Below are 23,288 nucleotides of genomic sequence, written 5' to 3'. Positions count from 1 at the left end.
GTGTATGCATGTAGCAACGCAAGCAATTGAATTCGCTCACACTCCTCCCCTTTCGTTTGTCGCATACTATGACGTACATCTGTATATGTATGCATCATTTTTATGGGTAGACTATTTAAATTTGACTCGCCTGCTTGCAATTTACACACTTGCTTACACACACACATTTACAATGTATTGTGTGCAAGCCTAGTGTGTAAACTAGTGTGCTTTCATATTTGTCCACGCTCAAATTCTCTTTGTATATCGTTCTCTTTTTATTGCACTCTCAAATAGCGGGCGGCTTTACAATATCTCAATTCAGTTGCAAAAAGTACAGTTGGCAGGAAATGTATGATAACGAGTGAGTAAAAATAAAGAATTAATTTAAAGTGGACAATGTAAATTAAAGATAAAAACAGTGTTAGGTGTCGTACATTAAATACTCTTAAGTGAACTATTTGCCCAAGTGGAAAAATTAACGGATGAAAGTTAAAGCCGGGTTTTTTTTCCTTCAATTTGATACTACACTGTAAACTCAGTCAAACTGTTTAGACTGTGAATTCATGTCGAATCACGGTTTTTCTTTTTGGAGAAATATCTGCTTAAATAAATTAAATACTTGACAAAATATTTTTGTTTTTTTTTTAAGAAAATATGTTGGATTTTTACTATATGTTATATTTGGCGCTCTGTCGCTCCAGCCATGCTGAATCATCGTTTGTTCTTCGATCTGGGTACATTGTACTACTACTATCGCAAAATGTTTGAGGATGTCAAAAAGACAGCTGATCCTGATAATTTAAAAAAAGTTGATGCAGCTTTCGACTCGTTCAAATACATTGCTGGAGGGCCTCAAGTATGCAGCTGGCGATAAGATTACTGTGGCTACCTTCAAGGTGACTGGCTATAATTTCAGCAAGAACATCAATGGGACCAAGGGGTATGAGAGAACCAAGAAGCAAGTGCCCGGCTGGGAGGAAAACTGGGAGACCTGCTTGTATTACAAGAAATTGTATTTGTCGGAGCTTTAATTAGATTTCCCGCTAATCCTAAGTATATGTATGTATATATAAAATGTGATATGAAAGCCATAATATTATGTAAACTCGTATTTGAAATAAACAAAAGTCAACGACTTTTCAGACCCTATCTTATCACTACAGTAGAAGACATTTCATTTGTTAGAGCACTGCGAGGGCAAGTACTGATAGCAGAGAGTTTACTTGCGATAAGATATCGAATCATCTATCATTATATAGATACACCTCCAATTGCCTTAATGTAGGGCTAGAGTTAAAAACATGGCAACAAGAAATTAGTTGAAATATGTGACATTAATTGCTGAGTCACTAAACTTGAATTTTGTTATTTTGACCAGCTAAGCTGATATCTATCTCTTTAGATGTATTAATAATTTCGTCAATTATCACCTGACCTATACCTATACCATTATACGCTACTGATATTTGTATATCTATAAAACTATGCCTAAACACTGAGCCCAGCTCAGTTGTCTCAAGCTCTTTGTTGGAAAAACTGTGTGGGGAGTGGAGGACCGAAGAAAATAAATAGAAATAGGTAAAAATATAATACTTTATTCGATATACTGTTACGTAATCTACGCAAAGAAAGTGATTAACATGAAAATGAATGATGAGCCGCTTGACTGGGTTTCCTTTGTTTCTTTGTTTGTGTGCATTTTGTGTCAGCTCTTAATGAATACGAATACGACTACGTATAGGTATTGTATTATATTATAGCTCTGGCAACAGCTCTAGCAATAGCAATGGACTTGTATTATCGACCCGGATCTGCGCCGTGTCGAGCGGTCATTATGACGGCCAAGGCAATTGGAATTGAGTTTGATAAGCTGATTTTTATCAATACACGCGCTGGGGACCAATTCAAGCCGGAGTTCCTGAAGGTGAATCCACAGCACACGATACCCACGCTGGTGGATAATGGCTTTGCGCTGTGGGAATCGCGTGCCATCATGGTCTACCTGGCGGAGCGCTACGGCAAGGGGACGCCGCTCTATCCCCCGAACATTGAGCAGAGGGCGTTGATTAACCAGCGCCTGTACTTCGACATGGGCACCTTGTACAAGAGCTTCGCGGACTACTACTATCCGCAGATCTTCCAGCAGCAGGCGCCCAATGAGGAGCAACACAAGAAGATCGAGACTGCGTTTGAGCTGTTGGATGGCTTTCTGGCGGAGCGTAGCTATGTGGCCGGCGATTGGCTGACTCTGGCCGACATCTCGATCCTGGCCAGCGTTTCGTCCTTCGATGTGGCGGGCTTTGACCTGAGGCGTTATGGCAACGTGGCCAGGTGGTACGAGCTGGCGAAGGTGAACACACCTGGCTGGCACTCCAACTGGGCGGGTTGCCTGGAGTTCCAGAAATACTTCCAGAAATGAAATTGCCTATGATTCAATTAAAGACAGATTCGTTTATTGCACTTGGTTCTCTTAACTGTGAGGAGGAGAGCTACACACTAAATTATTGCACTAGGTTTATCTAAGGGCTAGAACAGGGAGTTCGATTTGCTAAACTCGAGCGGTCGTCGAAACGACTGCTCCAGATTGTGCAGTCGCTGCTCCAGATCGTTCATCGAGTTGCGCAGGGCGTGGCCACGCGGACGCAACGAGATTTGCGGCGACTGCTGCACTAGATCGTCCTTGACGCCCGAGAAGGAGTGGCGCACGCAGGAACGCTTCTCGAATTTGGTATTCTGATAGTGCGGTTGCTGATGCTGATGCGGATGCGGATGCGGATGGGGATGCGGATGCGGATGTGAGTGTGGATTACCGCGATGCTCGCAGTTGCTATTGCGGCAATTGTGGGCAACCAGCGGCTCATCCGTCTTCAGTGAGTCCTCGTAGGTATCACTGGAATGAGGCAAGCCAAGCAAACAGATTTAGTCAGCTGGCAGCTAGTTAACCAGGATAGCAACCCACCTGCTGTCCGTGTGCGGCTGCTGGCGCAGCTCTAGGTGCGCCTTGGCATGCCTGGGACAGAGCAGCTCCCCATTGCTGCCCCCGCGCTGAAAGGAGTCCGGCGAGGTCTCGTACAGCTCCCGACTGCTCAGGAACTCCACGCCCGAGTCCTGCCCGGTGGAGTGCAGCGAGAACAGCGACGTCTCATAGTTGTTGCTGGCAAAGATCAAACGAAATTCAAACACGAATCAGACTCAGGGCTCTGGTCACACTCACAGATTGTTCACCGGCTGGCAGGCGTTGTACTTGAGCACAAACGGTGAACCGCCATCGCCTCCAGTGGCCGCCGCTGCCGCCGCTGCCTTGGCAATGGACTTGGGCAGCGGCACATCAATATACTCGCGCTGGCATTGCTGCTGCCTGAATAAGAATGGGAATGGGAACGGGAATGGAAACTGGTTTCTCTGTTTGTCTCTTTTCTTGCTCTTCTTCGTACTCACTCGTTCAGGTACTGATGATGCTGCTGCTGTGTGACCAGCGCCTGCTGCTGGTGATGCTGATGCAGCTGCTGTTCCAGTTTCTCGGTGGCCGCTGCCGTCGACTGCGTTTGCGCCGAGGAGCACAGCGATTCGTTCATGAAGGCGCTGGTTGGACGAGGCTGGCCGCCGTTGCCGCTGCTACCGCCGCCGCCGACGCCGATGCCGACAGCGCTGCCCTTGCTGCAGCGTTGCGTGTGCCGCAGCTGGCGCTGGCGTCGCTGCTGCGAGCGACTCTGGTTGATGCCAGCGATGGTATAGGCGAGTCCGGCCTCCGAGGCGGCAAAGTCGCGCTGCGACCAGAGCTGCCTGCAAGCAAAGCAAGTTGAAATGCTCAGATTTGTGGAACGACTTCGACAATCACAAATGCGTTTCGCATTCGAGTGGCACTTGTCAAACGATTCAGATTCTGATGAAGCTTAGCTTAATTACCAGCTGTTTAGGCTGTTGTTGTTGTCGGTGTTGTTGTTGTTGTGTAATGTGATTTTTTTTTACAGTTAGAATTCCAGCGGACAGGTGAGCTGCAGCAGTAGCCGGTTTAACCCATACCAACGAGCAACAACAACAACAACAACGAAGCCATTTGATCAGCACTTAAAAAAGATTTATTAGATGGCCTTAGACTAAACTAAAGCAATATATATATATGTATATATATATATATATATATATATATATATATATATATGTATGTATATATAAATATGTATGTATGTATAGCACTAATGCATTCAAGTCTTTCTGTTACAATTACAGGTTTTCTGCTGCTTGTGTGTTTACCGTTTCTGGCGCAGGCACAGGTAACAGCAGGCCGCTGTGAGCGCGCCCAGGCTGAGCAGCGCCAGCAGCACCAAGGTGAGAAATTCCAGTCCACCCATCAGGCTGGCAGCGGAGGCGTGCGTGGGCCGAGCCGCCTGCCCGAACTCGGCCAATTCGAGGATGCGCGGCATCGTCTTGCTGCTGTCCACATGCTGTTGCTGCAGCTGCAGTGCGTCCAGCTGGAGGCCGGCCAGCGATCTAGACGACAGATTGGATAGATTGCCTCATTAATGCTTTGTGCATCAGCTGGAAACGGGTTAATGACTTACTCCTGCAACTGCTCCATTTCCACAATGGCATTGCTGTGTGGGTCAACGGCATAGATATAGGCATTGGTGCTGGTGCATGGAAAGAGCGGAAAAGTAAAAGAAAACTTATTGTTTATTGAGTATTGATGGATGTGAAATCAGCTGGAGTTACTATATTCCTTATATATTAGACTAATAGTTAATAATATATTAATATATTAGACTATTTTTTTAAAGTTATATATATCACAATAATATAAGCAATGGAATACCAGTATGTCGGTATTCCATTGTTCCGCAATAATTCTATAAATAAATTTATATAGTGGTAGTCAGACTTTTATTTCTTAAAATTTCTTTTATATAACTAAATTTTAATTAATTTTAGTATTTTTCCACAAAGATTCTAAAAATCCATTTTTATAATAGGGTTTATTTTATAGTTTTAGTTTTAAATAATTTTGGTATTATTGCACATGCTATCAATTTATATATTCGTAATTTGACTACGTAGTACCCATATTATGTATTTATTAATTTCTTAGATTTTTTATATAATATTAATAACCTAATTAATAAATAATAATCTTGGCTTTCATTGTACAAATGCTGAGAGAGAAAGATAAATTATTAGAAGGAAAGTCTGAGCATATATGTACATACATATTGATTGAATTTGTTTAAATGGAAAGTGTATTTTGAAAATCAATTTGGGGTTTTGACTCTCAGCATGTGAGAATATGAGAGAGTGAGAGTTTGAAGTGGTGTAACGAAAATAATTATTATATGTGTTACCATGAGACGCAGCAGTGACTGGAGTGGGTGATATGAGTGATATGAGTCAATGCTGCGAATGTAACTCTCTGATATATGTTGTAGTCAGACTACTACTCACAATGTTGCACTACTTATAAATCCCTCTCTATAAGTATTGGTGGCTACTGTTTCATAATCCTTAATAGTAATTTTTAAAATTGCGCTGCTACTTACGCCACTTCGCTGCCTGCCGAGTTCGGCTCGAGTAGGCGCACGCGCACATCCTTGCCAATGGCCGAGCTGAGCGCCTCCATCAGACTGTCGATGCGTCGCTCCACATCCACGGGCATGCCGGCCACCACGAGACGCACCTGCTTGGCCTCGTCGATGATGTAGACAAAGACATTGACGATGCTGCTGTGCCCGTCGTCGGCGCCCATTCGATCGGTGGCCTTCACATCGAAGCCGTAGATGCGCTCGTCCTGCGGCAGATCGGCCAGCAGACGGATGTTGCCCGTGAGCTCGTCGATGCCGAAGAGTCGCGTCGGCTCGTTCAGCAGGCGATAGCGAATCTCGGCATTGATTCCCTCGTCGAGGTCCGTGGCTGTGACGCGTGTCACGTGGTAGCCGAAGCTGGCGCTGCGCGGCAGCACAGCCACGATTGGCTGCCCGTTGCCCCGGAACTTGGGTGAGTTGTCGTTCTCGTCCGCAATGCGCACCACAATGCGGCACTCGTTGGGCGTGAGGCCCTCGACCCGCTCGTCCACCACCGGGTAGGCCACCTTGGCATAGTTGCGCGGCTCCCGGCTGATGCGATCCGCTCGCACCCGGAGCTGATAGCGCGAGATGTGCTCCCGGTCGAAGGACTTGAGCGCGTACAGCAGCATATTCTTGGCATCGTACTCGAAGGGTGGATGGGCATCGGACTCGTCCAGTCCCTCCTCCAGCCACAGCGACCAGCGATAGTTTTCGGCATTCAGACCGGCGGTCAGATTGAGACGCATCACCTCAATGGGCGCCTCGTTGTTCTCGGTCAGCTGGACGTCGTAGTATGGATGCTGGAAGATGGTCACATTGACTGGAATCTCTGGCTTGGGCGGCGGCGTTGGTTCCGTCACTGCCTGGCCCTGCAGATTGATGAGCACCACGGCCGTGGCCGACAGAGCCGGACTGCCCAGATCCGAGGCAACGACAGATACGTTGAGATGTTCGTAATCATTGTAGCCCCGTATATTGGACACTGTGGTAATGGTGCCGTCGCGGGAGTCGATCTGGAAGACTGGCGCATGCAGCCCCTGATGCAATATGGAGTAGAGCACCAGTCCGTTGCCATTGCCCACATAGTCCTTGTCAATGGCGTTCACCTGCTTCACAAACATGCCCGGCAGAGTGCTCCGATCCAGATACGCCTTATAGACGGGCAGCATCAGGGTGCGATCGGTCACATCGGCTATATACTTGACGGCCTTTGCTTGATCGTCGTAGCCAATGAACTCGGGCCGATTGTCATTGATGTCCAGCACATTTACCTCCACGTCCACGCTGCTGGATAGACGCTGCATCGGCTCCGCATTGTCGCTGGCGATCACCTGGAAATTGTACTTGGCGCGCTGCTCCCGGTCCAGCTGCCCGTTGATCTTCAGCACGCCCGAGGCGGGCTTCACTGTGAACGGCAGGTGCTGGTCACTCAGTGAGTAGGTGATGTTCGCATTCGCGCCGTAGTCCATGTCGATGGCCAGCACCTGGCCGAGCACGCTGTCCTTGTAGTCGCCCTCGGGTGTATCGAAACTATACCAGGATTTCTTGAACGCCGGCACGTGGTTGTTCACATCGATGACGGTGAAGCGCATGCACGTGGCATCCTTCAAGCCGTCTATGTCGGTGACACTCAGATTCAGCCAGATCTCTATGTTGGCCGCCAGCGGATAGTTGACCGTCAGCTCGCCGCTCAGCTTGTCGATGGCAAAGTGACGTACGGCTTGCATCTTGATCAGTGGCATGCCCGGCGATCGCTCCACCTGCTCGCCGCTTATCTCGTAATGCAGCTGGGCGTTGCGACCGAAGTCCTCATCGCTGGCGCTCAGCTGCAGCAGCTTGGTGCCGATGGGCGTGTCCTCGTAGATGGCAAACAGTGGACACTTGACCGTAAGGGCGCGAGCCATGCGACGGCGGGACTTGGCGCGGGCTACGACTCCTGCGCCCCCGGCCACTGGGCTGATCTTCTCCCGCTCCCGCTCCCGCTCCGAGTGCAGTCTAGGCGAGCCAGGTATATGATAGGTGGGCGGCGGCAGCATCATGCCGTTAGCACCCGTTGGTGGCATCGCCATGCCATGCGAGCTCTCCACAAAGTAGATCTCCATGTCCGTATTGTATTCGCGTATCTCCAGGCGTGAGTCCTTGAACACGGAAATGCGCTCAAACATCGGCCCATTATCGTTGACGTCCGCCACGAGAATCGTCAGATGCGCATAGCCCGAGAGGCCTCCCGTGTCAGCGGCGATAATTTTGAGATTGTAGAGCTGCTGCTTCTCCCTGTCCAGCCCACGCTTGCCAGTGTAACTGATGCGAAAGTACGGACCGGAGCTGAGCTTGAAGTTCGTCTGCACGAAGGAGTTGTGCAGCTCCTGGTACTTGAACTCCTCGTTCCACTGGTCGGTCAGATTGAATATGTTGAAGGCACCCGTGGTAGCTGAGAGCTTGTGCTGGCTGGCATTGCCTCCGGCGCTGCCATTGACATACTCTATGGTGAACTGATCGCTGTAGTCGCCCTGCAGCAGCACCCGGAACTGGGCATTGACGCCCTCGTCGGCGTCGTGGATCTGTATGGCCTGGTTCATGGACAGCTCAGTGCCGACGGCGCAGTTCTCGTTGATTAGCCCGACGTAGGTGAGCGCATTGAACTTGGGCGCATTGTCGTTGACGTCGTCCACCTTGATGTTGACCTGGTAGATGCCCGCTCCACTGACCATGCCGGTGCTGTACTCCACAATGACCGTCAGCTCATAGCTGGCCTGCTGCTCGCGATCCAGGCCCGTCAGGGTCAGCAGTGTGCCATCCTCCGTGATGGTTATCTTGTTGATCACCTCCTGCTGATTGGCTATGATGTAGCGCAGCTTCAGATTCGAATCACCGGCCAGGCGACGCGGCAATCGTCGCTTCGACTTGGAGCTGCGACTGCGATTTCGACTGCGGAAGCGACTGCCCGTCGTGGTCAAATTTCCGCTGGTTGCAGCCGAGGAGAGCTCGCGGAAGGTGCCCAGTTCATTGTTGGCCACGTTCAGGGCATTCTTGTAGAGCAGCTGGCCAATAATGCCGCCCACCAGATTCTCCTCCACATGAAAGTTGATGATGTTCATATTGATTTCCCTTGATAATGAAAAGTCAGATACATTAGGAAGATGATGATGAGGAACGGGTTGATTGACTACTCACTCGATGACGGGTCGCAGTGGCACTTTCTCGGGCTCAGGCTTGTTAACCACATGAATGGTCAGGTTCGTTATGAGCACACCCTCGTCGCTGAGTTCCGCTGAGGCCGCTGTGGTTAGAGGCAGGGAGCTGCGTGATGAGATTAGCGGTTGCGAAGAGTTGGCGAATAACTGAAAATGAAATTGCAAAATATTTAAAGTGCAAATCCTCAACTCTAATAGGCCTACTCACATAATTTGCCACCGCCTCAAAGTTGTAGACGTTCCTCTTGAATTCGGACAGCTCTCGTATGACTGTTATAATGCCCGATCGCTCCTCGATGGCAAAGGGCACGCCCTCGGAGTAGGTATGCAGCAGATCGTACATGATCTCGTCTTCGCCATCGTAGATCAATGTGGTGCGCACCTGACCCACCGAAGTGCCCAGCGGTGTATTGGCACCCACCCAGAACTCATAGGGAGCACCCACAAAATCGATTGCCTGATCATCGATCGTCGCATAGACTTCGATGGTTATCACAGCCAAGGAGAATCGACGCTCGGAGGGATTTGTGGGCTGATCGCTGGCCTCCACGAATACAGCAATGCGACCGCGTCGCAGGGGGCCAGCCACATAGATGGTGCCGTTCTTGCTGTCCAGTCGAAAGGGTATGTAGCCACTGCCCTTCGGTCGCTGCAGCTCGTAGAGCAGCTGGCCGTTGGGTCCCTCGTCGGGATCATGCGCGGCCACGCGTCCGATCTTGGTGCCCACGGGGGCTGTGATGGGCACCTTGAACTCGTAGAGATTACCGTGATCGAATTTGGGATTGTTGTCGTTGCTGTCGAGCAACGTGATGTCCACTCGCACCGAGCTAGGACCCGGTTTCTTCAGATGCTTGTCGTCCAGGTAGGATGGATTGCGTTCCAGCGCCTCAACTTTGAGTTCAATAAATCTGCGTTGCTCGCGATCGAGCAAACGATCGTCGCGCACTGTGATCCAGCCGGTGCGAGAGTCAATGCGAAATGCACCAGCTGAGGTTTCATTCTCGACCAAATTATAGACGAACTCGGAGTTTTCGCCCTGGTCACGGTCAATGGCGTTCACCTGTAAGACGCTGAAGCCCGTCGGCAAATTCTCCACAATGGAAATGTTATAGAAGTCGGCCTCAAACTCGGGCACATTATCATTTAGATCAAGCACCTCTACCTCGATGCTAAGAAGGAAATTATGGATAAAGGTATATTAGATAAATATAATGATTAACTTACCGAGCCAGTGCCTTCTTTAAGGGATTATCCTTCTGCCTAGCCTCCAGCTGCACCACAAAGGTGTTGCCCGGCAAACTCTCCTCTTCCAGATCAATCTCCTTCTGCAAATACATGACTCCATTGTGGGGATTCACACGAAACAGCTGACGTTCATTGCCCGAAATAATCTCGTAGACGAGCGTAGCATTCAGTGAGTCCTGATCGAAGGCCATGATCGGCGGCGCAAAGTACAGGGGTATGCGTATGGGCATGCCTGTCATGGGATAGAACTCGTTCAGCTTGGTGCGATAGACGCCCTCGGTGAACTTGGGCGGCAGATCGTCCACATCGCGCACATTGATGGTGATCGTTGTGTTGGCCTGATTGGCGGGTGTGCCACGATCCCACACGAAGATTGGCAACTTGAACTGTCGTATGCCATTGTCAAAGTCCAGCTCACGCTTGAGTATTAACAGCGGTCGATGGGGACTTTTCAGTGCGAAGTACGGCCGGCCATCGGCGGACAGCTGCTCGGGAACAGTCGACATGCTGAAGTGGACCTCCGAGTTGGGCGTGTTTGGCTTGTCGCGATCGAAGGCCTGCACGCCCTCAAAGATGATGCTGTCCACGGGCGTATTCTCATCCACGTCAACCACATAAGGCACATTCAGAAACTCCGGCGCATTGTCATTGACATCCTCAATGTAGACCGTGATGGAGAGGTAGCTACCCTGTGGGTGAGGGAGTGAGGAGCAAGTTTTGTGGAGTAGTATATAGATGGATGGATGGGTAAATGATATAGTAGCTAGCTAGTAAGCTATACGCACCTCCTCCAGTTTCTCATGCTTGCCAGCGCAGAGTATGCGAAACTTGAGCAAATTCTTGGGCACATCACGATCCACCAGGCGCTCCAGGGAGCGGGCCAGACTCACAACCAGAGTCGTTGAATTATATTCCGTCAAATTGAAGTACTTCTGATCGGCGCTGGCATCGGCGCCCTTCAGTGCCACACTGGAGTGTGGATAGGCTTGCACCCGTAGGATTTCCTTGCCCACCTGTGCGTCCTCTCGCAAACGTATGAAGCGGACACCTTCACTTTCTGTTGCCACGCCATCTAGCGCGTGGAAAACGCAACTGCCCGAGCTCACTAAAGTGGAAAAGTTTTGCAAATTTCATTATTAATACAAGAATAGATATAGAGATAGAGAGAGTTATATAGGGAGTGGTAGAGAGAACGGGGGGCCCGAAAACGTTGACAAATTATCAACACAAAATTGTTGTTTCTCTTTTATTTGGCATGCTAATTGCGCGCTGAGAACCGAAAACGGAAAAAATCTCGTAAAGCAACAATTGAAAATCTCCTCGGAGGAAACGTGCGAAACGAATCGCTGGGCCAATTGTTTGAGGAACTGGCCAAAAACTTTCTACGTTTGTCGCGTGGCTGGGCGCTGTTCCGCCCACCGACAGCCCAAGACAGCTGAGATTTTCATGAGCAGTTGCAACACTTTTCCACATGCATTCAACTGTCGCAGTTGACGCCGTCGCCGTCGCTGTTGCAGTTGCAGTTGCAGTCGCTGTTGCCATCTCTCATCTAGCAGCGTTTCAGTTCCCACCCTCATGACATAATTAGACAATGTTTTTTTTTTTTTTTTTTTTTTTTTGTATCTTATTTGCCCCCAACTAGTGCAGTGCAACACTGCAGTCGGTGCAACAAGTGACAAGCAACCACACAAAGATGCGACGGCGCCACTCGGATTCCAGTTGGGCTCTGCCACTGGCTTACTGCCTCAGTGGCTGACTTTCTGACATTTTTTTTTTGTTTTTTTTTCGGAACATCTAGTACACGGCGAGAAACTCGAATCTCAGTTGTCTTTCTGTCTGTTTGTCTCTTGGTTGCTTATTGTTGTTTTTGTTGTTGTCTTATTACTGGAGTGAAATCTTTGTAGTCTTTCGTAGGCTTTAGTTGTTGATTGTTAGTCTTATTTCATTTCATATACCAGCTGTTTGTAGAGTATTTCAAATTACTGATCAAATGTGTAACGCCTAGGTGGGAATGTCTGCCAAGTTTATATATTATTATTTATATATTATCACTAAAAACATATTTCATATACAGTACATCAAAATAAGCTGAATGGGATCTTTATATCAGATAACTGTTATTAAATCGGTTTGTTTAAAAAATCGATAACTACTGCTGTTATTTTGGCATCGATTAAAAGCCGTATCGAAAATCAGCTATAAAATTATATCTCATATATCTTTAGGGCTAGATTGTATTTTATATTTCTTAGAATTCTTAACGCTAGAAACAGATCTTGGCTTTTTAACTATAATGAAGCTTTTGCTGATTTATAACTGAGAACTTTAAATAAGATCTTATCTTGTTACATATACATAATTAATAGTATATGCTATCACATATTATAGATTTTTCAGGCTCTCATCATATGTACATACACCATCTAATAATTCAGTCTCTTCTATCAATGCCTACATCTATTAAATAGAGTATTTTCACTTCGGTCTGTTACTCTCAACTTGTCTTTTATATTTATATCTTAAAGTTGTTGTTATTGTTGTTGTTATTGTTGCTGTAGCTGTTGCTGTTGTTCGCAGTCATTGCAATTTGAGCTGCAGTTTCTATTTACTTGCAGTTTCTAGCTCGTTTTGGTGTGAACTCAGATTATAGCCAGGGCGCACAGCCATATACACATGCATACGCATACAAATGTGCACACACATAAATGCATATAATATGGAAATGTAGCATTGCAATGGTGCCACAAGATGTGATTGGGCCGGAAATGCAGTTGGTATAAGCCAAAGGGGCGATTTCATTGTCTTATGCGAATGAAGCTAAGATTAAGAAAATGAAGTTTGCATTCGCAGCAGTCTGAGATATGAGAGAAATACCTATTGGCTACGCATCTAATATGCGAGGGGAGTAAGACAAGAGTTTTTTTTTTTTTTTAATTAGAGTGGAGTATAGGAGATTTATACATTATATATATGTATATTCACTATACATATATTCCATATATTCCAAATATTTACTCAAATTAAATTTGTGGCCTTACAACTCACTCATATATTTATTCAGTATTTATTGCATATATTTTATTTATACTTCTTGAATACTTGAACAAATTGCTTGAGTGTTAAGCATTTGCATTTCGCTTAACGTATTTGGTAGATCCAAATGTTAAGTAAGTTTAAGCTTCATTAAAGCTGATGTCGTTTGTGGTCTCGCATTATTAAGAAAATGTTCTTTGGCTTGTAGTAATGCTGAAACATCCTCAGTCACTGATGTTTCCTGCTCAGTCAAGATTTATTATTTTTGGATTCTTACAAACTCAAATTTCGCAGTGAGCTGGGTTAAAATTTGCTCCACGATTTATGAGCCTAAGGCCTCAACCTTATTCAGTAAAAGTATGAAGAATATACTCCAAAAGTTCTTTGGCTACCAATAAGTATGACAAATTATAAAAAGAAAAAATTTAAATAATAAACAATATTATTTAAATAATAAATTCAAATATGCAATGCACAAAAAAATCATTAAATAAAGAAAAGAAATATGATTAGATAATATAAACTATTGCCAAATGGAATTAATTTATATATAAATAATCAAATATGTAAATGAATAAATAAATAATGAAAGAAAATGGCATTATTAAAAATTACTAACTTCTTTTGGTTTTATCTAATTTAGATATAAATAATCCAATAGGTTAATAATTAAATTAAATAAATAAACTAATAAAACTACATAGTAAAAATTACTTAAAATACATTTATATTCAAATAATTAAATATGTTTAAAGTTTCATTGGCTTTATATAATTAAAAAAAAAATAAATAAATAATATATAAAATAATAACAATTAAACAATAAAATAAATAAAATAATAAAATAATATATAATTCCTAATATAACAAGAGATAATTTTTAAAATGAAATAGTCCAGAAAAAATATAAAATTCATACGGCTTCATTAACTTTTTCCAATTTTAATCGAACAGAATGGGAAATGCAAAGAAAATTTGTAATACTTATGTTTACAATTTTTATTTTTTTTTGTCTTCTTTGTTGTTTTGGCTTTGTTTTTATTACAGATAACGGTTATATCAAAACACATCCAATACATGTGCATCATGAAATAAAAAACTTTTCCTTTCATTGTTTCGGCAGACAAAAATTAGAGATTTGTCTTGGCCTCTACACATCATTCGACTCGAATTTATGATGGGCATTAATTTTGTTTAGTATTCTTAAGGAAAAGTAAAACATTTACAATGGACAGTTCATCATGGGCTTTGCACTTTTTGTTTCAGTTAAACAAATAATTGTGATTTGTCTTCGCCTTTTCATAATCATCGACTCGCATTCAAGACTATCCATCTGGGATAGGCATCTATTATAGCCAAGTGTTTAGCGCTGCATTGTTAACGTTTATCGCGTTGAGCTGGTTTTATCTTAGTTCCATTCGATAATGGCACGAGCTCCAGTTTTAATTTGACTAGCCTTGTAACACTTGAGATCGATATTACCTAGTTTTCGAATCGAACTAGTTTAACATAATATCTATCATTCACAGTTTATGGCACATTCACTCGATTGTCACTGCGCCCCGCTCTTCCATCATGTCAATGATGTTTAATTTGAGTGCATTTCACATTTAACTAGCGCCGCTCAGTGTTTCTCATAGGAAACTTGCTGGTGGTGCGGTGGGTCAAGTGGGGTGAGCCGTTGGTATACTTAAGCATTAAGTTCAAGCGGTTAGTGTTTTATATACATATATTCCAAGAGACGCTCAAATGAAAACTTAATTAGAAAATTGCGGCAACTCTTTAAGTGTTTCCAGTTCTTCGTTTCAACTTTGGGCCACCAAAACTTTTTGTTGTTTATGGGACACGCGTGTGTGAGTGTGTGTGTGTGTGTGCTTGTGGACGCAGGAGCTGGTTGGGAAATGGGGCAACAAGTTTTGTGCTGCAGTCAGTCAGTGCCTGGCCCAACTGTGCCACATGTTGCATCAACAGGCCAACAAATTGACCAATTGATTGAGCTCCCGCTTCCTAGTCTCTTATCGTGGCAGACATATGTAAATTTACGGCGTTCAAATTGAAATTGGGGTTATTTAACGGTGCAGCGCGACAAACAAGTTGGCCAATGCAACAAAACGAAAGAGCCGCAGACGAAAGAGCCGCAGACTGGAAGACTTCAAGAGGCTTTGGAGACGTCGAAGCTGCATTGACAAATCCACACGCACAACTCTCTAATACGCACACACATACACACATAGGCACACACACTCACTAACAAGGCCATAACAAGTGCCACTTGCCTTGCTCTAATCCCGTTTGGGCCACAGCTACGCACTGGCTGATCATCCAGGCGGCCAAGCAGGCGGCATAAATTTGGCTCAGCCCAGCCATAATGTTTGGCACACTCGGCGAATATCTATGAATTCGTTTGTTGTACTTTTGTTGAATGCGTTTTTTGGATACAATTGAACCGAAATAAACACAGACACACACACGCACACACAGACAGAGTTGGAGTCTCTCTTACATCGCGCACAACCGACAGCGCAAACACCTCGCGATCAACTGAATCGAGCTGGCCCAGTCGCAAGCCGCAAGCCAAGTTAAGTCTAGCTGGCTCTATGCGAGCAGATGATGCGACGAGTTTTCCAACAACAAGAAGAAGAGCGAGCAGCAGAAGAGCGACAAGTGCAGCAAGTTTCAGGAAAATGAAGAAAATGTGCCCCAACAAAGTCTGGGTCAAAAGAATGCAGCAGCAGCAGCAGCCGCAGCCGCAGCACCAGCGCAGCTAAGCTTTTATCCTGCTTCATAGCTAAAACTTAGATAACATACATATATGACAGATATTTTGATAAAACAAAGAGACCGTTAAAGCTTTGTTTATGGCCTTATAATGAAAGCAATTCAAAAGAAATGAAATGAATTGAAATATAATGAAATGGAAATGTTAAGAAATGAAAGAAGGAAGACTAGCCCAAAAGGCAACAACAGAGAAGGCAACAACAACAACAACAGCAGCAGCAAAATGGCAATAGACTTTGTAATAATAAAAACAATAAACAGCCAAACTTATTAACATAAACATGCAGTAGAAGAAGAAGAAATGGCAGTGCCAGCAGAAGACGAGGAAGCCAAACAGAGTGCTTAGGCGGAGAGTGCACGACGAGGGAATACCCTATAGAAGAAGTCGTTTAAGTTTGTAACTGAAATGAGAAATTGAAATGTGTCAGATTTGTAGACTCTGTGTTTATATGGACTGACAGCTGAATACTGAACCAAGTAATGTATAGAGATAAAAACAAATATTTCTGATATGGGGGTATACTAAAGGGGTAGTACATAAGTTTTGTTGCCTAGAGCTTCAATGTATTTCGAGCTATGCGCAAAAGAACAAATTAACAAATCGATAAATATCGATAATTATCGAACATCAAAAAGGAATCAGGTTTCTTATGAAATATGCTAATATACATTCCACAGTGCTTAGCTGTAAGTTAATCTCATTATAATATTAATTATAATCTTCAATAAATAAATTGCAAATTTAATTTGTTGTTTCTCTAGGACAGATTGAGTTCAGAGTTATAAACTTGCTGACTCTGATCAATTGTTAGGCAAAGCTTTGTTTGAAATTGATTTTTATCGATATTAGCAATTAATATTCAGAATTACTATTAATAATCATTATCATTGTATATAATTGTAAGGGAAAAGAAGAAATAGTTCACAAAGCGAGTACTGGATCTCCTCAGTTACAGTGCTAATATGCCCCAGTTTACGCAATACGCCTAGGGTATGAGCCATAAAGTGCGCAAGGTGCGCTTGATGAGCTACTGTGCCCAGCGTTCACGTTAGCCGACTTGGCCATTAACACGCCCCATTCTCAGTTGTTTAGCGCGTCGAGCTTCAACCAAGCGCAGCTGCTGCTGCTTTCTGCAGATCAGAAATCAAACGAAGAAGAAGCAGACGAAGATAAGATAGGTAAACACAACAATGCGATAAGCTAAAGCGTATGCCACCCCGCCGTGCCGATGCTCAGGCTGGAGTCGAGCCCAGTGAAGAGGCGTCCTAACGGTGCTGGTCATAGCCGGAGCTGGAGATGGGCTGTTGCTGTGGCTGTGGCTGGAGATGGGCTCCACAGAATGCAAAAGCGAATGGGCCGAACAAAAGCGAATAGCAACAATAACAACAACAGGCTGATCTCTAGATCAAAACCGAACAACAACAACAACAACGGCACTTGTGGCTAATAGCCTTTGCATAACACCTGAGTGGAGCCGATGTGGCAGCCAGTGAAGCGGGCCAGGGCAGGACTGGGCAGGTGGGGCCTGAGGGACAAGCTGCAAGCGTCGTCCGCCCAGCGGTCTGGAAAATTGGCGCGTGCAGAGGCTCCTGTACTTGCGGTTAGCTGGAAAAAGTACTTCATATATATGCTATATGTCTATATGCTAATAGCGAGGGCAGTTCAAGCAGTTGCTGAGTTGCTGTGCGGCTGTCGAAGTGAAAGCAGGAAATCGTCTCAGTCCAACCAAAGTCTAAAGCTAATTCAACTATGCATATCATCAAAATTGGATTACGATTTTGCCCCATTCAATCTGTGAGCTGCTTCAGTTCCCAAAAACTTGCTTTTTGCGCTTTGAACGGTTCGTGAATGATGCAACCCAACTGCACATTAGATATGCTTTGTTAAGTGCCTATGGATTGCAGCAGGAGGCATGGATTGTGTTTGAATTATGTGACTAGAACTATTACTGAGTGAAGTGGATCGAAGTCTAAGATTTGCATAACAGCGACAAGGCAGACCGATGTAGAGTTAATCAAATAAAATGGAATATTCAAGAGCTTTAATGACATGAAACTTATATGAAATTTAAATGTATTTTCGCGAAATTTTGACCAATTAAGTTTTTTATAATGCCGTCAAAAGACATGACAATCGACAGTTGCAGAAATCTGTTTCAAATTAGAGAGTATTCGTCAGATGTATAGAAATGAATGGAAGAGGAGTTAATACAATGTGTATTGCGCTATGGTCAAATAAAATACATACATATATTCACATATATATATATATCTATATAAATTTGTTGATTTGTCGCTCGAGGTCATGTATTGGGCTACTATTTCTAATTAATAATAGCAGAGTTTAAATGAAGATGATTACAAATAATGACCTTGACCTTGACAACTTAACAATAGCTTAAAGCTGCAAAAAGTTGCGAAAATTCAAATCTAATACTAAATTTGTTATATTTCTTTAGTAACTCGCAAATTTGTTATCCATTCACTCTTTATCTGTTTATTTGTCCTACACGCTCTACCTCTCTCTCTCTCTCTCTCTCTCTTATTTTACTCTCACTTTCTTGCTTATCTCCTCTCTAGTTCTCTTTGTTCTATATCTTTCTATTTGTATCTCTATATCTTTTTTTGTCATTATTTGAAGATCTCATTTGTCTTTCTCTCTCTTCCTCTTCTCACTCATAGAGAAATCTCTTTGTCTATACATCTGCTTCTTTCTCTCAGAATCTTTCTATCTATGGTCTTGCTGTCTCATTCGCTCTACCTCTCTCTCTCTCTCTCTGCCCTTTCTTTACTCTCTCTCTCACCACTGTCCCTCCCTTTCTTATTCTCTCTCTTTGTCTCTTTCAAAGTTTCTTCTCGTATTTTCTCAATGTCTTTCCCTATATTTTTACGCCCATGTTTCACTATATCTATCTCTATTTCATCATATTCGCAGTCTGCATACGATCCCTCCTCTTCAAGTATTCCCGCATTCTGGAACTCTATTAGTTAATCATACAATTCATTTCCATAGTTCAACTAAAATTCACAATACCCCATTCACAATACTTTACATTATGTAATCTACATTCATCGATAATATGTAAATTTGAAGCAAATAATTTAGATCATAAATTCATAAACTTTGTATTTTGTTCGATTCAATCAATAGTATAAATATTAAGAGTATCATAAGCTGGACAGGTGTCGTCTTTTGCAGCAACTAGTTTTTTTTTTCTTTTCCTACGCTGGGTGGTTTATGAATTTTGGCCACTTTCTTATCCAGTTTATGCGTCTATTCAAAAAAGCAAAAAAAAAAAAAAAAAAAAAAAAAGAAGCGATAAAAATGAGATTAAAGACAAGCGCAACAATGAACTATAGATGGCGCCAGCTGCAGTGGTAGCTGTCATCGCTAAGCCAATACGCAAACCAAAAAGAAAGCTTTCTATCGCTTTATATTTTCCACGGTGAACTGCAAAATGATGACAATGAAATTGACGGCGTAGCAGACGAGAAACAGCCAAAAGGCGTTGTCCAAATTGAAGAGGCCCAAAATGGAGAACTTCAGATTGTCCAGGGGCCACATCAGCAGCGGCGTTGGCAGCGCAGCCTGCAAGCATCAGTAAGAAGTCTGAGCTGAGCTGGGGAATTCACAAAAAATAGAACTGAGACGCACCTGCTCCTCGGTCAACTGCTCTGGCACATAGCATTGCTCCAGGCTACGACTGCGCAGCTTCCTGTGCTGCTCCTGACACATTTGCGTGGCCAGGATGAGGGCGTAGAGCTGAATGGCGACAATCGCACAATAGTTCGATATGGTCAGGGGGATGCCGTGCCGCTCCACAAAGTACGACATGTAGGCGTACATGTTGGCCAGAATGTTGATGAAATTGCCAATGACCAGCAGGAAGATGCCCAGCTGCAGGACGCCGACGAAGTCGTCGCAGACCCGCAACAGACGCCTCTCGCGTCGCAGGAGTCGGCGCTGCTGACACGCGGCATCCGGCTGCTGCCATTGCCACTCCAGCTGCTGCATGCAACCCAGCAGGAGGAGCAGCGCACCGAAGACGCCGTTGCCGAAGACGCTGCTCATGTGCTGCACATAGAGCTGGATGCCGTACGCCAGCAGCTGCAGCCAGGGCAGCCGTGCGGCGTTCTGCTGCAGGAAGGGCACGTTGCAGAGCAGCTCGTACAGCGACAGCAGCAGCTTGGCCCACATCAGCAGCGAGGCCGGCCAGCTGAGCGTGTGCCGGCGCTGCAGGCGCGCCAGCCCGTTCAACAGCCGGGCCAGGCGGCGGCGCTGCCAGACGTGGGCGCCCAGCAGAGCCAGCGATATGGTAACATCGCCGGCCATCGTGGCCAGCGCGATGTGCTTGAACAGGGTCGAGTGCTTCACGTTAGTCGCCTCGTAGAGGGCCAGGCTCTGGCGCAGCAGCAGCGGCGACAGCGCCAACAGGCCGAGCCAGTGCAGCCAGGCGCTGGCCGTCACCAGGCGGCGACAGCGTGCGCCACGCCCCCAACTAAAGCTGAGCGGCGCCAGACCCAGCGCCTGCCACAGGCGCAACAGCAGCAGGAGGCACAGCGCACCGAAGTGCGGCAAACGCGGCATGTTGAATGCAACTGAATAAGGCGCGTGGCAGTTGCAAGCGCAAAGCCAAGTTATATAAATGCACTTCCCGCCCCATCCCCCTTCCAGTGATTATGAGCATTCAAGCTGGGCCACGGCTGACTGTTAACAATCTAACCACAGCTATAAACGTTGCTCGCGCAACACGTTATCGCGTCCCAGCGGCATTAGCGCAATTCCAGATAAGTGTGACAACAAAAACTCTATCGTTAAAGAAAAACAATGAAAGCAAAATATAGCGATCGATAAGTAGACAGATACAGTTACATATACTAAATATGTTCTATAAAGAAGACAATTAAATGAGTTTCGATATGTGAACACAGGAGCAAATACAGATACAGATACAGATACAGATACAGATACAGATACAGATACAAATACAGATACAGATACAGATACAGATACAGATACAGATACAGATACAGATACAGATACAGATACAGATACAGATACAGATACAGATACAGATACAGATACAGATACAGATACAGATACAGATACAGATACAGATACAGATACAGATACAGATACAGATACAGATACAGATACAGATACAGATACAGATACAGATACAGATACAGATACAGATACAGATACAGATACAGATACAGATACAGATACAGATACAGATACAGATACAGATACAGATACAGATACAGATACAGATACAGATACAGATACAGATACAGATACAGATACAGATACAGATACAGATACAGATACAGATACAGATACAGATACAGATACAGATACAGATACAGATACAGATACAGATACAGATACAGATACAGATACAGATACAGATACAGATACAGATACAGATACAGATACAGATACAGATACAGATACAGATACAGATACAGATACAGATACAGATACAGATACAGATACAGATACAGATACAGATACAGATACAGATACAGATACAGATACAGATACAGATACAGATACAGATACAGATACAGATACAGATACAGATACAGATACAGATGCAGATGCAGATGCAGATACAGATACAGATACAGATACAGATACAGATACAGATACAGATACATGTAGTACTCATTTATTAAAATAATTTTCTTTTTTAGTTTAATATGATTAACATAAGCTGGAATATACTCCGCAACCTGATTCAATTGGCTGCATTAGGCGCCTTCGGTTTGACGCGCAAATTAAAAGTTTTAGTTAAAGTGGACATAAAATTGGGCATTTCCTTCATCTGGTTGAGCGCCTCGTTCTTCGTGTTCGATTGATACTCGTAGGCGACCTTGCGATTGACTGCGGTCAGCAGACGCAGCAGATCCACGCCCTCCGGCTGGCTGGCTTCATTGCTGGCAGCCGAGTCGAGCACCTGACAGAGGCTCTGGATGAACCAGGAGCCGACCTCCACATTGCGGAAGGAGTAGAATCCTGGAAAGTGGAATCCAGTCTTCAGATATCGAATATTATTTCTATTATTTGGTTCACTCACTCTCGAAGGTGGAGTAGAAGGCCAGCATATCCGCCGTGCTGGGTATGGCATAGGTGATGGGCTGTGCTGTGGGTGCTGCAGCTGGAGCCAGCTCCCTGGTCATGACCACGATGCCGGAGTACTCCACGGCCCGTTCCACATTGGCGCCGCGACAGGCTTGTATGAAGAAGAGCTTAGGCTTGTTCACCAGGGTCTTGCAGCTGTCGCCCAGAAAGGGATTCCACAGACGTTCAACGGGATACGCCATATCCTATAAGCAAATTTTAGAGCCAATAGAGATCTCTGTGGCGACCAATCTGAGACATACCTTGGCATAGACCTTGCCCTCATCGCCGTGCGACATGACGACGAGAGCGAAACAGTCATTTTGACTGTGATCCTCGCGTGCCACTGCAGCCGAATGAAATTTCCGATAAAAGTCATTATCATATATTAATATACACATGCTTATTAATATAAATAGAACAGGCATTACTCACCCTCTCTGAGCAAGTCGTTGATTTCGGCGAAGGTTAGATCGTTGTAGGTGCGCACATCGAACCCATAGCCGAGCAGAGATTTTTGTATCGCGTCGCGATCCCGTTCGGTGCCCACGCGCTGCTTGTGTCCCTTGACATCCTTATGATTGAGGATCAGGGCTATGCCGGCGCGTGGACAATTCTCGTAGGTATCCTCGGTCGTGGGTCTGGAGATGATGATTCGGTTCAGATCCGCCTCTGAAGTGGGCGTACTAACGATTTTCGTAGCATCCGCTTTGTCTTTCTTGTGCTTGTTTTTTGTGGCGAAATTGAGCGAAAAGTCCGTATCGTCCATGTCCGTCGAGTGCGCGATCCAGCTAGTGACTAATGGCCAAAGCTCTCGCCTCAATTCTAATGCTGCCAGCTGTGCTTATCTTATCAATGCGCTTCTTATCACCTTCAAAGCTCGCTCCAACACACGCGACTCGGCTCCTCTCCCCCAAACTCTTTGGTATCTAACTGTTGATTAGCCTGCTTCAAGGGAAGTTCTCTTCATTGCCGGCAATTGGCAGCTAATAAAATGAGTTTTTCAGCTGCAAGCAGACAATTAGATTTGGGCAACGAGTCACGCCCACAAATGAGAAATTTTGGGGGCCCTTCATCCCGCAGTTGTCGTCAATGGGCGCGCTCTTGACATTGCTCATGGAAATTACAAACATCCGCCAGCTCGGTCGTCCTGCTCCACAGCCTTGGCTATTAATGTGTTTTCCATAAACGGCAATACGCAAAAAGTCAAAAGGGGAAAAAAAAAAACAAAAAATAGAAAGACATCGAAGAAATGACGTTGAATATAGAGACGCAGGACGCCAAAGTTCGCAACGCAATTCAAATTTTGCACGCACACAAAGCAACGGAAACCGGAAATGAGTATGGCACCCAAAGAGCACGAAAGTGTTTCGC

General features: G+C 45.0%; 4 protein-coding genes across 6 annotated transcripts; 1 reads left to right on the top strand and 3 right to left on the bottom strand.

Moving 5' to 3' along the window:
* Positions 1-1,376: 1,376 nt before the first annotated feature.
* On the top strand, positions 1,377-2,442 carry LOC108609271 (glutathione S-transferase 1-1-like). 3 transcript variants are annotated; one of them, XM_089462893.1, is made up of 2 exons: positions 1,377-1,560; positions 1,743-2,442. In XM_089462893.1, exon 2 carries the CDS (start codon positions 1,769-1,771, stop codon positions 2,399-2,401), a length of 633 nt encoding a protein of 210 aa, XP_089319019.1. In that variant the 5' UTR covers positions 1,377-1,560; positions 1,743-1,768; the 3' UTR covers positions 2,402-2,442. The 3 variants fall into 3 exon arrangements, with proteins under 3 accessions (XP_089319019.1, XP_089319018.1, XP_017856514.1); XM_089462892.1 differs by having other exon boundaries at positions 1,692-2,442; XM_018001025.2 differs by having other exon boundaries at positions 1,382-1,560; positions 1,724-2,442.
* On the bottom strand, positions 2,419-11,091 carry Cad89D (cadherin 89D; the record flags this gene model as incomplete). Its single annotated transcript, XM_018018435.2, has 11 exons — positions 2,419-2,872; positions 2,942-3,136; positions 3,197-3,340; positions 3,421-3,765; positions 4,237-4,473; positions 4,545-4,613; positions 5,514-8,645; positions 8,712-8,878; positions 8,940-9,900; positions 9,956-10,665; positions 10,762-11,091. Coding segments are annotated over 11 exons (6,654 nt in total), but the record flags the coding sequence as incomplete, so codon positions are not given.
* Positions 11,092-18,883: 7,792 nt separating this feature from the next.
* On the bottom strand, positions 18,884-20,479 carry Gr89a (Gustatory receptor 89a). The gene is made up of 2 exons (XM_018018423.2): positions 19,443-20,479; positions 18,884-19,376 (listed from the first exon to the last, which is right to left on the bottom strand). The coding sequence occupies exons 1-2, from the start codon at positions 20,373-20,375 to the stop codon at positions 19,212-19,214; spliced, it is 1,098 nt and encodes a 365-aa protein (XP_017873912.1). The 5' UTR covers positions 20,376-20,479; the 3' UTR covers positions 18,884-19,211.
* Positions 20,480-21,446: 967 nt separating this feature from the next.
* Decay (Death executioner caspase related to Apopain/Yama) lies at positions 21,447-22,725 on the bottom strand. The gene is made up of 4 exons (XM_018018410.2): positions 22,350-22,725; positions 22,178-22,260; positions 21,871-22,120; positions 21,447-21,809 (listed from the first exon to the last, which is right to left on the bottom strand). The coding sequence occupies exons 1-4, from the start codon at positions 22,681-22,683 to the stop codon at positions 21,532-21,534; spliced, it is 945 nt and encodes a 314-aa protein (XP_017873899.1). The 5' UTR covers positions 22,684-22,725; the 3' UTR covers positions 21,447-21,531.
* Between the last annotated feature and the right edge of the window lie 563 nt (positions 22,726-23,288).

The sequence above is a fragment of the Drosophila arizonae genome, chromosome 2 (genome assembly GCF_054131065.1).
Source record: "Drosophila arizonae isolate 15081-1271.41 chromosome 2, UAZ_ARI_1.0, whole genome shotgun sequence".
NCBI classification, from domain to species: domain Eukaryota; kingdom Metazoa; phylum Arthropoda; class Insecta; order Diptera; family Drosophilidae; genus Drosophila; species Drosophila arizonae.
Note: the sequence above shows the minus strand (reverse complement) of the source record. Positions and strands in the feature narration are given on the sequence as shown.

Coding starts and splice junctions, on each gene's coding strand:
- LOC108609271 (XM_089462893.1), top strand. CDS start 1,769: ATGGACTTGTATTATCGACCCGGATCTGCGCCGTGTCGAGCGGTCATT.
- Gr89a (XM_018018423.2), bottom strand. CDS start 20,375: ATGCCGCGTTTGCCGCACTTCGGTGCGCTGTGCCTCCTGCTGCTGTTG. Junction 19,377..19,442: donor AGCAGTTGACCGAGGAGCAG/GTGCGTCTCAGT, acceptor TGATGCTTGCAG/GCTGCGCTGCCAACGCCGCT.
- Decay (XM_018018410.2), bottom strand. CDS start 22,683: ATGGACGATACGGACTTTTCGCTCAATTTCGCCACAAAAAACAAGCAC. Junction 22,121..22,177: donor AGGGCAAGGTCTATGCCAAG/GTATGTCTCAGA, acceptor ATTTGCTTATAG/GATATGGCGTATCCCGTTGA. Junction 21,810..21,870: donor CTTCTACTCCACCTTCGAGA/GTGAGTGAACCA, acceptor TCCACTTTCCAG/GATTCTACTCCTTCCGCAAT.